This window comes from Melopsittacus undulatus, chromosome 7 (genome assembly GCF_012275295.1).
Source record: "Melopsittacus undulatus isolate bMelUnd1 chromosome 7, bMelUnd1.mat.Z, whole genome shotgun sequence".
Classification (NCBI taxonomy): Eukaryota; Metazoa; Chordata; class Aves; order Psittaciformes; family Psittaculidae; genus Melopsittacus; species Melopsittacus undulatus.
In genome coordinates, this window is record NC_047533.1 from 48,662,565 (window position 1) to 48,676,585 (window position 14,021).

General features: G+C 36.6%; 1 protein-coding gene across 2 annotated transcripts in view; it reads left to right on the forward strand.

Moving 5' to 3' along the window:
• The window catches only part of GRID2 (glutamate ionotropic receptor delta type subunit 2), a 726,277-nt gene that overhangs the window by 143,263 nt on the left and 568,993 nt on the right, over positions 1-14,021 (forward strand). For both annotated transcript variants that reach the window (XM_005148665.3, XM_013128934.3), the window contains exon 2: positions 8,433-8,588. In XM_005148665.3, the coding sequence (XP_005148722.1) occupies positions 8,433-8,588 (156 nt within the window). The remainder of the gene's footprint in view (positions 1-8,432; positions 8,589-14,021) is intronic.

A 14,021-nucleotide genomic window follows, 5' to 3' on the forward strand; every position in this document is an offset into this window, starting at 1 on the left:
CTAGCATATTGGTAATCTTGTTCTTCAAAGTTCAGCTCCTAATGGAGCAAGGTGCTGCAGCAGCTCTTTGTCAGAAATAAATGGTCTGGTAGCAGTCTTCCTCCATATCTACCTGGCAGTCTACATCATTTGATTAATTAAAGCATTAGTTTGTCTTTCAAAAGCTACAATGCAAAATTGCATGTAGATGTGGAGCAATGAGTGTGAGAGCAGAGACAATAAGCAATGACAAATGCTTAACAACAGTTTAGGGGGCTTTTAGGTTGCAGTCATCCTTACTGACATTGCTGTGAGAAGTATTGAATTCACAGGCTAATAAAAGTGATGAAATGGTATATGGGGTGTTTGCTTTGGTTCTAAAGCAGCATATAAGAAAGCTCTGAATCTGCATCATAAGGTTTATTTTTAATATTTTTTAAAGAATGCAGATACTATTCTGCAAATTTATGATGATCACACTAACTTTCTGTATGTGGTATTAATGTGGCAATAATATCTACCAAACCAGATGCTTTTCACAGCTAGACCCCAACTTGATAGTTATGGATATGATAGAAAACATGAAAACATCTCATTATTATCAGCTCATTTGTTGCATAATGAATATGAAGTTCTTATCACTGTAGTTAATCACCACATCAAGTTTATAGTGGAACAGTGCGCAGAAGATTTCTTATCCTGTGAAAGGCACATTGTGTATAAAATGTACTGTTTATATGATGATAATATTGTGCTCTGAGCACCTGCAGAAGAAAATAGCAGTCTTCAGTGCCACAACAGGTGTCTGTGCAATACTTTTCAATTTTCAGAAACAAATTCTTCGTGGCTCTGCAATTTGTGCAATCAGTTATCTATAAAAATGCAAGATGTATGTAGATTGTTATTCCTTTGATATAATAGTTTTTACACTTCTTTTCTGCTGAAGGATCACTTAAGTTAATGATACTGTAGAACAATTGAGAAGGGACTTTATTATTTACCAGGATTTTTTTTCTAGAATTCACTTTTATTGATTGCTTTATTGTGAGATTGGGACATTAAAAAAAACACCATGCTTCAGCAGAAGAATGGAGAGACTTTTCTGTGTTTAGGTGATAACAGCACTTTTCTTACTTCCATTTTATTTGAAACAGACTTTGCTGTTAGCAGTTTGCCAGACTAAAAAAAGCTGTGAATTTTCTCATTCACCTCTTTGTTTCAAATATTTAAAGTTAGAAAACAAAAAACAACCAAGGGAAGGAATTGCTATATCATTTCCATGATGTTCCAGCCATATAGCTCCACTGATAACAGGGGGTTAATTGTTTAAAAAGAGAACATAAATTATGTATTTTTCTGTTGTAGCTCCCAGAGTGAGCAGAGAAACCTTCTGCTAAAGTAAGTGGTGCCATACAAAGGTGGCAGCACTATATTAAGCTCAGCAGAGTCTCACTTTAAGGTGTAACTTGAGAGAAGTATATTCATATTCCTACAAATGCATACAGTGCATTTGCTGAACTTGGGTGTGAATGGGAAAACATGGCGGAAGACTCCTTCATTCTCCAGTCCAGCCTTTTAACCTTTGATTAAATTGTTGTGTCCAACTGAAAGGGTAGCTACTCCTGTTCCTTAAATACCAGTAAGGTACAATTTATTTGTATATGTCCACCAGAGTGCAGAACAAGATGGCAAGTTTTGCAGGGAGGATGGCTTCCCTGGAAAATAATGTAGATTTATTTTTATTATTTTTATATTTTGGGGTGGGTTTTTTTTTCATGTGTTCTGATTGCAATCACACTGATTAAGTGTGGACTGTGTATTTACTAATTTTGCTAAATTTTCATTTAGATTTAAAATAGATGTAATTATGGTTGATTAAAGAGTATGTTTTGGAGATAGCAGCAAATAGTATGCAGGCATATGTAATGTGTGGTCAACCACTGTCAGTGATGTTGGGGAAACTATCATTGTTCATTGTGTGGCTGGGAAAAACATCAGTTCTTCTCTACCAGAATCAGACCTTTACAAAAGACTACTGAAAAAAGAATAAATTGCAGTAAGCCTGTAGTAGTAGAGGTTATCCTGCCCCTCTACTCTGCTCTTGTGATACCCCACTTGAACTGCTGTAAGAAGTTCATAAGGACATGGAGCTGTTGGAGCAAGTCCAGAGGAGGGCCATGAGAATGATAAGGGGGTTGGAAATCTTGCCTTTACTGTTTGGTGGGCAGGGGAACATTACTTTGCAGAAAGAGCTGGCACAGGTGCTCCTCAGCCTATCCTGCTGTCTCTTTCCTTGTCTTCATGGGAGCTGTGAAAGTCTTGAAAAATTAAAATGAACAAACAAGTGTTTTCAAAAATTTCAGTTTGGCCTAGATGCACACTGGTGCTAAGATCTTTGTGCTGCAGGATAGGGAGTCTCTAGGGAGCAAAAACATGTCTGATGATTTTAGATGCAGGGGACTGGCTTTGTCCTGAGCTACACCACATTGGCCCTGTGTGAGCTGGCTATGGTCTGCAAAGGCTGGCAGGGCTCAACTCCCAGGCCCTATGCCATGTCTGGCACTCAGTGTGACATGTAACATAGCTGAGGACTTATCTACTGGAAACTCCCTCCTAACACAGAGGATTTTCACTCCCTTTATGCTACAATGACAAAATCAAGCTTACTGTGCCCTGTAGGGTTTCTAAAACTTACTCAACTTGCAAGAGAAAGGAGAAGCATGCTGATGTTTTCCCTTCATTGAAAAAATCAGGATATGATCACACATACTCAATTGACAATAGAGAAACTTAACTGCTGCTCTAAATGTGTCACAAGAGAAATTTAGGTTCTAGCTCTACTAATGCTTGCTCAATGGCATGATAATGGGAGTTGCTTGCGCAAGGAAAGGTCTCTGTATATGACCTTCTAAATTCCTACATGAGCCAGACTCTCAAATGCGTCAACTCCCTCTTGTTGACAATAATTCTGTTATAATTTGCGTTCTAAAGCTGTATGTGTATATTCATTCAGTCAGACCCAATAGTATGTGGTATAGCCAGGCATTTCCCATTAGAGTTAAAAATTACTGTATTCTATAAATTTTTTCCCAACTAGACACTCATATGGCCTAGAAATGACATGGGATTTTATTCTACAGTGTATCTAAAATATCAGTCTCATTGATGTAAGCCCCAGAAATTAATGTTTCCTAGCCTTACATCGTGCTGGGGAGCTAGACTGTAGTGGTGTGCTCTTAGCCTTGAAGGACGTCTTAGATCAGGTTTGCCCTGAGGACTCAAACCCCCCAGCTTCCAGTTCTAATTGTTAACAGTGTGGCCATCCTTCTCCCAGCATGTGCATTAAGTTTATCATTCAGAACAATAAAGCAATAACAGCAGTTGTGAAAATACAGTGGAATTGGATTCAGACACTAGAACAGGCTGGCAGTATCAGTGGAACAAAGAAATTTAATAGAATTATCAGCTTCCAAGAACATCAGATAGTTGCTCAAAAAGTTACTGTGTTTTACACTTCCTCATTTGCTTCCTTTTCTCTCCAAACATTCACAGAATTGTGAACTAGTAAATTACTAGGCAAAGTGTATCTTATTTCTATTGGTGAGATATGGTGTGCAATGTTCTAAAGTGAAACGAAAACTTACATACTGAAATTGAACTGTGACCTCAGTTCACAATAACTTTTAGTCCACGTATTCTCCCTCCTCTTTGAAACAAGGTGCTTAATTTCCTGAGACTAATATGGGGCAGTGAGGTCCAGAAATGTCATACTTTCATACATAATCAAATTATAATATTTGAAAACACTGCAAGTTGTGGACTTTGTCCTTTCTCACTAAATTGAAAGATAAACATTGGTTTAAATCTCTTCACACTTCATCCTTCCAGTGGTGACACATTTCCCATTTTCATGTTTTGTGGAACAGTTTCACTAGACTGCAAATTACTCTAGACATAGCTGAAAATATCTAATTTGGGTTATATTTTTGTCTGTATGGGTCAGCAGGACAAGTGATCTTTGTGAAAAGCCTTTCTGGTAAGGTCATTGGTACTTGGTGAACGTATTGAGCATTTGTATGATTTGGTCTGTATCCATTCAAATTGACAGATTTCTGGTTGATGTGGTCAAATGCAGATGAGATAGTCAATTAAACACAAAGAATTCTTGTTTATGTTAGAGGACATTATTGGTGTGCTGAGATTTTTTTAAAAGCCAGTAGAGAATTACATTTGTGCTGTCCTTATCCAGATTCTGAAATAAAGCTGAAAGTAATGGCATGCTAATAAAACAGGAGGGGGAAGCTAGTGCAAAAGTAGTTGCTGTGTCAGCATGTCAGCTCCTGACACAATCATGGGAATACTCATTGAGTATAGTTAGAAATGACATGTTTAGCATGAGGCCTGTTTCAGCTGAGGTGAGCAGTGGGGGTGGAAATGAACAGTATCTATTTTGTATGATTTTGAAGACTCTTTCCCATTGTAAATAGTTTTGTTGCATCATGTTCTAGACAGCAAGTGTCTTACAATATCCGTAGGAATAATTTGCTTCTCCTCAACTGTTCATTACTTTCTGTAACAATGTTTCTTAGAGACAAAAGTTTTCATTTTGGACATGTATTCCAAATAAGTTTGCAGTCATTCCATTTCTCTCATTTTGCAGCTGTACATGAGGAAAAGAGAGTGAGAGCTCTCACTATGGGAGTAATTGTAATGTGTGATACCCTTTATTTGTTCATTTGGGTTGTCTGTTTAACCAGGTTAAAAGACAATGATTGAAAGAATAAGCATCGACACCCCAGTGTGATTTCAGGCCTCAGAAAGAGAACAAAATCATACCTCATATGAAAGTATTTAACAGCTGAATTTTGGGCTAGCTGTAAAAATTTCAGTAGGTCTGTTTCACATCAGAAAATTCACTTCATTCAACCAGAGGATGATTCTGAAACCACAGGAAAAGGAAAATGTTCTAGCAGTGTTAGCACACCTTTAACCTTTTCATTGAAATGGCTTTTCCTTTTGAAAAAAATAATACCTGCCACCTGTGTAATGCAGAGCAATATCTAGACACATGGAATATAGCTGAATTAAAACACAGGGACCAAAAAATGTATGCATGAGAATAGGAACTATTTCAGAATTATTCAGGGGTTTTGTGGTTTGTGGGTTTTTGTGTGTTGGTTGGTTGTTTCTCTTTGTTTTTCTAATTTTATTTAACAACTGAAATTAAACACTGGGAATCAATTATTAAATGAAATTTCTCTTATCACTGTCTGAAGTGTAGTGTATGTGCTGCTGTGCAGTGCCATCTCCTGAAAGGAAAGTTATAATCTCTATTATATCTTAAATGGCTTTATTTGTAGCTAAGTTAGGTACTCTAATGAATGAGGCCTTTGTTTCTGAAGGAAGACAAATTCCTGGTAGGATGCTCAGGTGAGAACTATGGTTACAACTCTTTTTTGCAGCATTGGTAGTGCATTGTTTCTGTGAGGTAGCTTCTCTGAAGTGTCTGATGTACTATTGGCTAGCGGAGATATGTTGAAATTTACGTCTGATGCATGGAGCCATAAATTAAACAAGCAGTGGTCAGAGCAAAAGTGAACAGCTGTTCTGTAGTGAGAAAGAGAATTGTTTGTGAAGGCTGTGTGTAGTTTCATCTAACTGGGTTACTAATACATCAGATGCTGACAGAAGTAGGGTCCATGCAAGGCTGAGAAGCGGGAGCAAAAGCATAGAAGTTTATTAGGGATATCTGTGTGTGAAACAAAGTTTCTCAGGAGACTCCTTTATTAAGAATCTAGGTGCTGGACTAGCAAGTGCACTCTCTTGGGAGCAGTTCTCTGCTGCCCAGTGGAAGGGCTATGTGGCCGAAGAAGATTATTTTTTTTTTTTTGGTGATAGAACATGCAAACAAAACAGTACATACTTTGTACTTTTCTGTATCCTCTACTCAATAAATGAACTGGATTATTCTGGGGACAAAGGCAGGCTAAAGATGGCATTTCCCAGCTGTAGAATAAGAAGCTGTACTCCATGGTGTTGGCTGGAATGTCTTTGTTTTGCCATGCTGTTCTGCAACACAGACAGCATCTGTCCTGTGCATGTGCATGAAACCTATGCATGTTCACTTCCTTCCAGTGTGGCATTTCTTACAGAATTGCTCCACAGGGATAGAATTTGACTAATTACTATCATTGTTATCCATTTTTATTTTTCTTTTCTTCTTAATTTTAACAGCTTTTAATTTTAGCAGCCTGTAAAATTGTTGCTTCAGATGTTTATTTACAATGGTTGCTGAGCTATGTTGTCATCACCATGTGTGGTTTTGGTTTGAACAGTACCATGGGATTAGAAAAAAAACATTTTAAGGAATACAATTGGACAAAGTCTTTTGTACCATTAAGTGCTACATGGATGGATACACAAATAGTCATGTTCGTGGAGAAGTCATGGGTTGCAGTACCTTGTGTCTCTGCATATCAGAAGTATTCTCAGCCATTTGCAGCTTTGCATTATGGAGCTAAATAAAACAAGGAAAATAGAAATGGGGCAAGAGAGAGAATGAATATATTCAGTCGAGATTTGCACAGAGATGACAGGTGAATGAGGTGGTGAGGTAAAGAACAGCTGTTCCAGATGGCAGCAGCTTCAGGAGGTAAAATGCTAGAGTCAGAGCAGTCAGATTGTAGGAAGAGATGATGCTCATGTAGGATGAGTGATGCTGGCAGGGAGATGAGTGTTAGAGGTCAGTGGGAAAAACATAGTAAGTACTGTGCATGAAGTTTATTTTTCTTAAAGCAGACACTTCCTATAAATTAATCTTTTTCAGTTATTTTCAGCACTGATTGCAGGTATTTTCTTGAAATCATCAGTGATCAGCATTTTCTATTATCTTTGGCTGCCTCACCAGTTATGCTGCCTTAGTTGAGTTTTGTGTCGACAGCAGACACTCAAATATAAATAAACCTGAAAACTGGAGAAATTTCATAATGATTAAATACAGTTTTCAAAAGTCTGGTCTTGAAGCATCCCTTCTGTCTTTTCTGCCTGGAAATGAAAGCTTTAAAGGTGCTTGAAAATCTAATAGCCCTGATTTGAGGGTTTGAAAGAATATAACATTCTTTATAGGAGTATAACAGTGTAATTTGAGCCATTTCTGTATAAATAGTTCATAGAGGAAGCAAATGTAAAATAATATGAAATTAGTGATGCTGAAAGAGCACAATGGTTTCAAGAGAGCAAAAAACCCTAAAATTTCTGGATTAGCCTTGGAGTTCTTTCTCAGTACACCTGAAGAATTGTCTGTGTATGGACACCCTCACTCTGCCAACTCCTCCTGAGGTTAAAGGTTTCCAGCTTTTCATGTGCTGCTTGAAAGTTTTTGGGGAAAAGATGCAGAACAGTCACTTTCTGTCACATGCATAAAGGCAGAAACTATTTTAATTAACTGCTTAAACTTAATTTACTGACTTCAAGAATAAGACATTTTGCTGGAACAGTTGTTTTAAAAATGCAATCAGAATTAGTTGTGAAATAGTTTATACCAACTGCTGACCTGTCCATAGAATCATAGAATGGATTGGAAAGGACCCAAAGATCATCTAGTTCCAACCCCCCTGCCATGAGCAGGGATGCCTCACACTAGACCATGTCACCCAAGGCTCTTTTCAACCTGGCCTTGAACACTGCCAGGGATGGAGCATTTACCACTTCTTCGGGCAACCTGTTCCAGTGCCTCATCCATCACTCACAGTAAAGAACTTCTTCCTTATATCTAACCTAAACTTTCCCTGTTTAAGTTTGAACCAGTTACCTCTTGTCCTGTTGCTACAGCCCATGATGAAGAGTCCCTTTCCGGCATCCCTGTAGTCCCCTTCAGATATTGGAAGGCTACTATGATCATGATTGTCAGTTCCAACTCATTTCCCGAGTGCTGCTGCCATTTTAGGCTTATTCTCAACTCATTTAAACTTTATATTTTTTAATTGTCACTTGGCATGATATTAAATATATATACGTCTTATGTAGGATGCATATATATCTTCTATAAATATTATATATATTTAATATATATTGAATATATATCCTATATATATATACACCTAGTTGCAGTCATTCAGTATACTAAATGGCACTGTTGGAAGGGTAATTATTTCTCATTTCTTAGTTATATTCCTACACAGATATCTTGTTTTGTGTTTAATTAGATTTCCCCAATATTTCTAGCTGGAATCTATGCATCTCTTCAATTTATATCTTAATTTTTCTAAAAATGTAGAAATTCTGTATATTGTGAAGCTCTGTGTTGAGACAACTGCTTTTCATGAGTGAGTGAAAGGATGATGTTATAGTGTAAAATGTCTTATGATGAACACATTGGGATACTGCAGGTGAAAGGTGCAATGTGATTTTTTTGTTTTTTGTTTTTTGTTTTTTTGTCTTTTTAATTTCCTCAGGGGCAATTTTTGATGAATCTGCCAAAAAAGATGAGGAAGTTTTTCGAATGGCAGTTGCTGATCTCAACCAAAATGATGAAATCTTACAAACGGAGAAAATCACGTGTTCAGTGACATTTGTGGATGGCAACAATCCATTTCAGGCGGTTCAAGAAGGTAGGACATCTAAACAGATTTTTCTGCTGTTGTTTCTGCAGAGACATGCAAAATGCTACCTAGCTTTATAAGAACTTCGTAAGTTTTGCTGGCTGCTTTATATATAGAATATAAAATATTGCATATAATATTAGATTGAGCTATTGTGGTTTGTGTTGCTATAGTGAGTTCAAGCTATGAACGTGGATTTTATCTATTTTGTAATCAAAAGTTCTTGAAAAAGTGGTAGAGAACTCAGTTTTCTACACCTTCCTCCTTTTGCAGGCTGCTTTGAAGTTACTGTCAAACCAATAGTCTTTAATTTATGATGTCTTATACTATCTTTCAGTTTAATTTCATATATCTAGCAGCACCTAGTTGGAAAACATAGTTTGTTGTGTGGATAACCTTTTCAGACCATACACCTGAAAAAGATCGCTTTTTTTTGTAAGATGGATTAGACACTCAAAAAGCGACCTATGCCCAATATGATTTTGTACTCAGTCCATCCTTTGTCATTCTCCAATTATTGGTCAAGAGATGAGACTGTTGGTCTGGGCTCCTGTGATAGCGGTAGGATGATAATGGGACTCAATATTTGAAATCCCTCTGAGCTGGATTAGTAAATCACTGGTGTGACTGAGCAGCTTTCATACAGCTAAGGCAGCTGTATGAAGTCTTTAGAAATATGGATTCAAATTTATTTTCTAAACATTCTTCATCTGTTTATTGTTCTGATGCACTGATTTCTGAGATGGTTGATGTTTATTGTGGGTATATTATTAAACTTTTCTTACTAAGGAAACAAAATTTTGATGCCTTTTTATATCCTTGTTGGCTCTGCATTGACGCTTGATGTGGAGCTTGAGATTGAAGCAGCAAACATACATAGTTGCTCTGATACTTGTGAAGTCAAAGGTTAGTACCTCTTTGGCTTCAATGGACTATTTACAAGGCAATGTTAATGAAAAAAACTTTAATGCTTGGTGACTACTTTTTATCAGTGACATTCTTAATTTTTTGAGAATTTAGGATTTTTTTGGCTTTGTTAAATTTGCAAGTGGATAGACCTGTATGATGAGAATCATTGCAGTCGGGGCTTGATATAAGGGTGAGGCAGCAAAAGTTGCATTTTTGAAAATATTCCAGTCAGAGTTAAATCTATTTTAATCTTAAAAGGCCAACATAAAAATTGAAGCTGTTGGATACTTCTAGAATCCAGAGGGGGAAAATGGGTGAGGTCAATCTTTTTTAGATGATTTGTGAACTGTTAGTATTTAAGATTCTTTCCAATTCATCCAGGATAATGTTAGCTGATGCTCTGTGATTAACATTGATTAACACTGAAACTTATTAATTAATTTCCTTTATCACTGTGGTAGAGCAGTTGCAGATTACTTCACAGAATGAAGTTTTAAGCAACTTACTTATTTTGAACTTAAAGAAAGTAGGAGTATCTAGTGAAGTAGAACATTCCAAATGAGTTAATGACCCAATATTTCGATAGTCAATTACTTATTTTTTACAAAAGTTGTATTTGTAATTTCTTGCAAATATCTTGGTATAGTCAGTATTTGAAATGTGAATCAAGTAGATTTGATATATTACCATGTGTTGGAGAAAAAAGGTTTTTTTGTGATATTGATGAGCTCAAGAAAGCATTTGCCTGTAAAACCTGTTTCTTGTAAATGCATGTCATGGCTAGCAAAGCTTCATAATTGCTATTGTTTAAGTGCCCTGTGTTTTGTTGAGCATAATTTGAGTGAAGAACAAAGGCTGCAACTTTTGCATGCATATATCTGTGAATTTTTCCTTGTTAAAGTGTTTTACCACAGTTAATGTTTCTTTCAATTTGTTCTAACTGAATATAGGCATAAGCTGCACTATAATGTTTCAGTTACATTTTTCTCCCTTTCTTCTTTCTTCCACATCTTCATGTCCTTTGCCCCTGGTTTTTAACTGTATTTCTTACAAGTGTTAATAGCAGAGAAGGGGACCTCTATAACTGTTGCCACATATTTCATGGTGTATCCCTTGGGAAAACACTTTGTTAAAATGCACTATATTAAACAGCAGAAAAAAAGATCATTTAAAGACTCAAACAATTTCTGTATTACTGATTTCTAAAACAATTACTAGAATGAGGCTAAATCTCATGTTCTTGAGTGTGTGGTTTTCAAAATGCCAAAGCTTAGCATTTCCATGCCAGCATGATCCTTTTCTTGAGAGCATAACAACATTAATACGAGTCTGAGTAACCTTTGTCTCTTCTGTCAAAGTAGTGCCTAATGTGCAAAACCCATATTATTTATTTATTATATTCTACTATTTATTTATTTAGATTGTTTTTAATGTAAACTGCTTGAAGTTTATTTTGGTTTAGTTCACAGGTTTGGTTTTGTTGTTTTGTTTTTTTGTTTGTTTGTTTTGGCATTTTTCATCTTGGACAAATTGCAGAATAACCTTTAAAAAAGGAGCTTTCAATATTTGGTAAAATGTTAATTTGAAGTATTAAATCCATAATAATAACAACTTAGAATTGGTCCAGATTTGTCTGAAATATGTCCCTTTTAGTAAATAGGTTCTTAAAAATCTTGCCTAGGATTTTAAATTTCAAAAAAAACCCAAGAAGTCATAAGCAAAGATCTGATAAAACAAGACATTAGGTACAGAGGATGTATTTACAAATTTATTTTTCATAATGATCCACTAATGGGCCTCATGTATTGCTGCTACCTTCTATTTCATTTTATTAGCAAACTTAGGAAGTAGCTCCCAAACAGTGTAAAGAGGAACACTCAGATACTGAATATTGATTTTGGAGTTTAAAGATAATTAATTGGAAAGGATCGGCTGCTGTGTGGTACTTGCTGTTCTTCCTTCTAAATCTGTTTTTATAAATTATTACTGTGCCCTGAAATGTCTTCTGTTTGTATCTTAGGGCATCTCAGTAAGAGTTCTGATTGGCGCACTAAGACAGTATTGCAAAGATGAGTGTTTTATCCTAGAAGAGCTGTGAATGACATGCGCCATAATATCGCTGGAAGTGCCCTGAGGGACAATTTATAGGAATGTTCTGGTGCATGAAAATAGGAGGTGAAATTTAGTTTCCTGAAGTTACGGAGATTTTTCTTCCCTTCAGTATATTTTCTGTGAGAAAGGGCCAGCAGTGAGCCTGGTGCTTTAGTGTGCAGCTCATGCTTGAATGTCAACCTTGTGAGGTGGCACAGACAACCATCAGGATATAAGGTTGAGATTGCCCCATGAGGTGGGAGACAAGTCCAGGGCAAGCCTGGCTGGTAGGTCAGGGTAAGGGCCAGTGAGGTGCAGCCCAGTTGCTGGGATGTGTCACAGTGACATTCACCTGCGGAGAGTTCCAGCACAGCATGTTCCTTTGTCTCTTTCTCTTTCCTCAGTACAAAATACTTTACAATAATTACAATACTCTTGTATGTGATGTCTCAGAATATTCGTGGGCCTGTGTGACTGGGAGAGGAAGAATATTGTGGCAGGCTCTTTTTGCTGTGGCCACATAAGATGCTACAAAGGGAAAGCGGGAATTGAAGTTTTCTTTGTATAGAGAGTGATGGAGGTAGGGATAGTCAGCTTTTGCATTGCAGCAGGTCAGTATTTTAGTGCTAAGAAACAATGAATTTTTATGCCAGAACCATACCGGTGGCAATAATATACATTAGTGTAAACTGCTTCCTTTCTTATGAGACTTCAAATAGGGTGGGACATGCTTTCAAACAGGTTAGAGTTTGACAATATACTTAAAGTGTCATTATTTTTGAAAAGAGTTATGTTTGTGTATTTCTTTTTAATGGATAGTTTGGGTTTCTTTTTCGTTCACTGGGAAATTTGGTCAAAATTATTACATAGTTTCTTTTTTTGTGTGTCAGAATATCATTGTGTTATCTCTCATTTTCATTGTGTGCTTACCTCAATACACTAATAATTAAAGCCTAAATTTTTGTGTTTGAAAGCCTGCTATTTCCTCCAAGACTTAATTTATTAGTAAGATGATCTTATGATTGCTGAATGGCTAATGTGAAATATGTAATAGCTTCTTCATTTTTGTTGGATTCTCTACTGAGTTATCTTGGTAGACAGACCACTACGTATCTGTTTCAAACAACTGCTGATGATTCTCCAAACCCTCCTTGTCATCTAAACATTTTCCACAAAGTCTTGCATATACTTGTAATACTGATTTACTTATATTTGTGGAAAGGTGCTTTCTGTTGATGCAGATTTTATTGTCTGCTGTAATTCCTATCCTAAGGCAAATAGACGGAGGGGAGCTTTGTTAACTTGAACCAAAGATAATACTTTTGCTCATGCTGATATGCCTCCTTGGGCAGCACAGTTTCTACAGCTCTCAGGCTGCCATTGCCACTTGCACACCAAGAGTTACAGAGCAAACTGCAGGTGTTTGCAGTGCTTTGAGGCATTTGCAGCATCTGGAGGGTTGCTGGAGTTTAGCAAGACCCATCTCCAAAGATGCGCAGGGTCTTTGGAGATTCATTGCCAATATTTTAAGCCTTATAACAAGCAGTTTATCTGCTCATATCTTTTTATCCTTCTCCTTTCTCCTGTCTCCTTTTTTTTTAATGTCATATTTTTCCTATCATAAATAATATTTCTAGTAATCCAGTGTTTTCCTACTATAGGCAGCCTGTAACGCATGAGAAGTAGATTTGACTGATGCTGTTTGAAGTCCACTTTGTTTGACAGGTTTTCCTATTGTAATTATATATATATGGGGGAGTATTTCTGTTTTTTTTTAAACCAACCTTTTTGTCATTCATGTTAGTCACCAGAGTATGCTTACAGACACCAACTCATGCCTTTATAATGGCTTTTGAAAGCTTATTGTGATCAGTGAAGTAAATAAGGCAGTGAGTCATAACTAAATGGGATTCAGCTGTAGAGCAGCAGAGGTTTGTAGGGCAGCAATAAGTATGAAGGTCACATGCAGGATTTTATTCAAGCAAAGGTTTATGTTCAGGAATTATAGCCTGATGGGTGCATCTGCTTTGGTCTTTGGGACTAGATGAATGTAATAATATTGTCCTTTCCTGTTTCTCTGATTGCTGTAGAGACCTGTTTAAATCCACAGATTTCATGGACTACTAAACTTTCTTTCACTTTGTGTCAGTTATTTCTTCAAATTTCTCAGCCTTTCTTGTGCTGTTTATTAACCAGTACATGTTAGGGTTGAGATGAAACCTTTACAGGCTTGCACTTCTTCACTGCCCTTCTATTTCATTTCAGGTTTGCTTTCTTATTTCTCAACAACATGGATTTTGATGTGAAATGATATTGCTAATACTGAGGAGGAAAAAATAATTTTCAACCAGGATTTGAACTATAAAAAGTTAAGGGAGAAAAGGAGGAGAAACATTTAAAAAGTAGTACAGCATTCCATTGTAAAATCAGAAACTGTTGGAA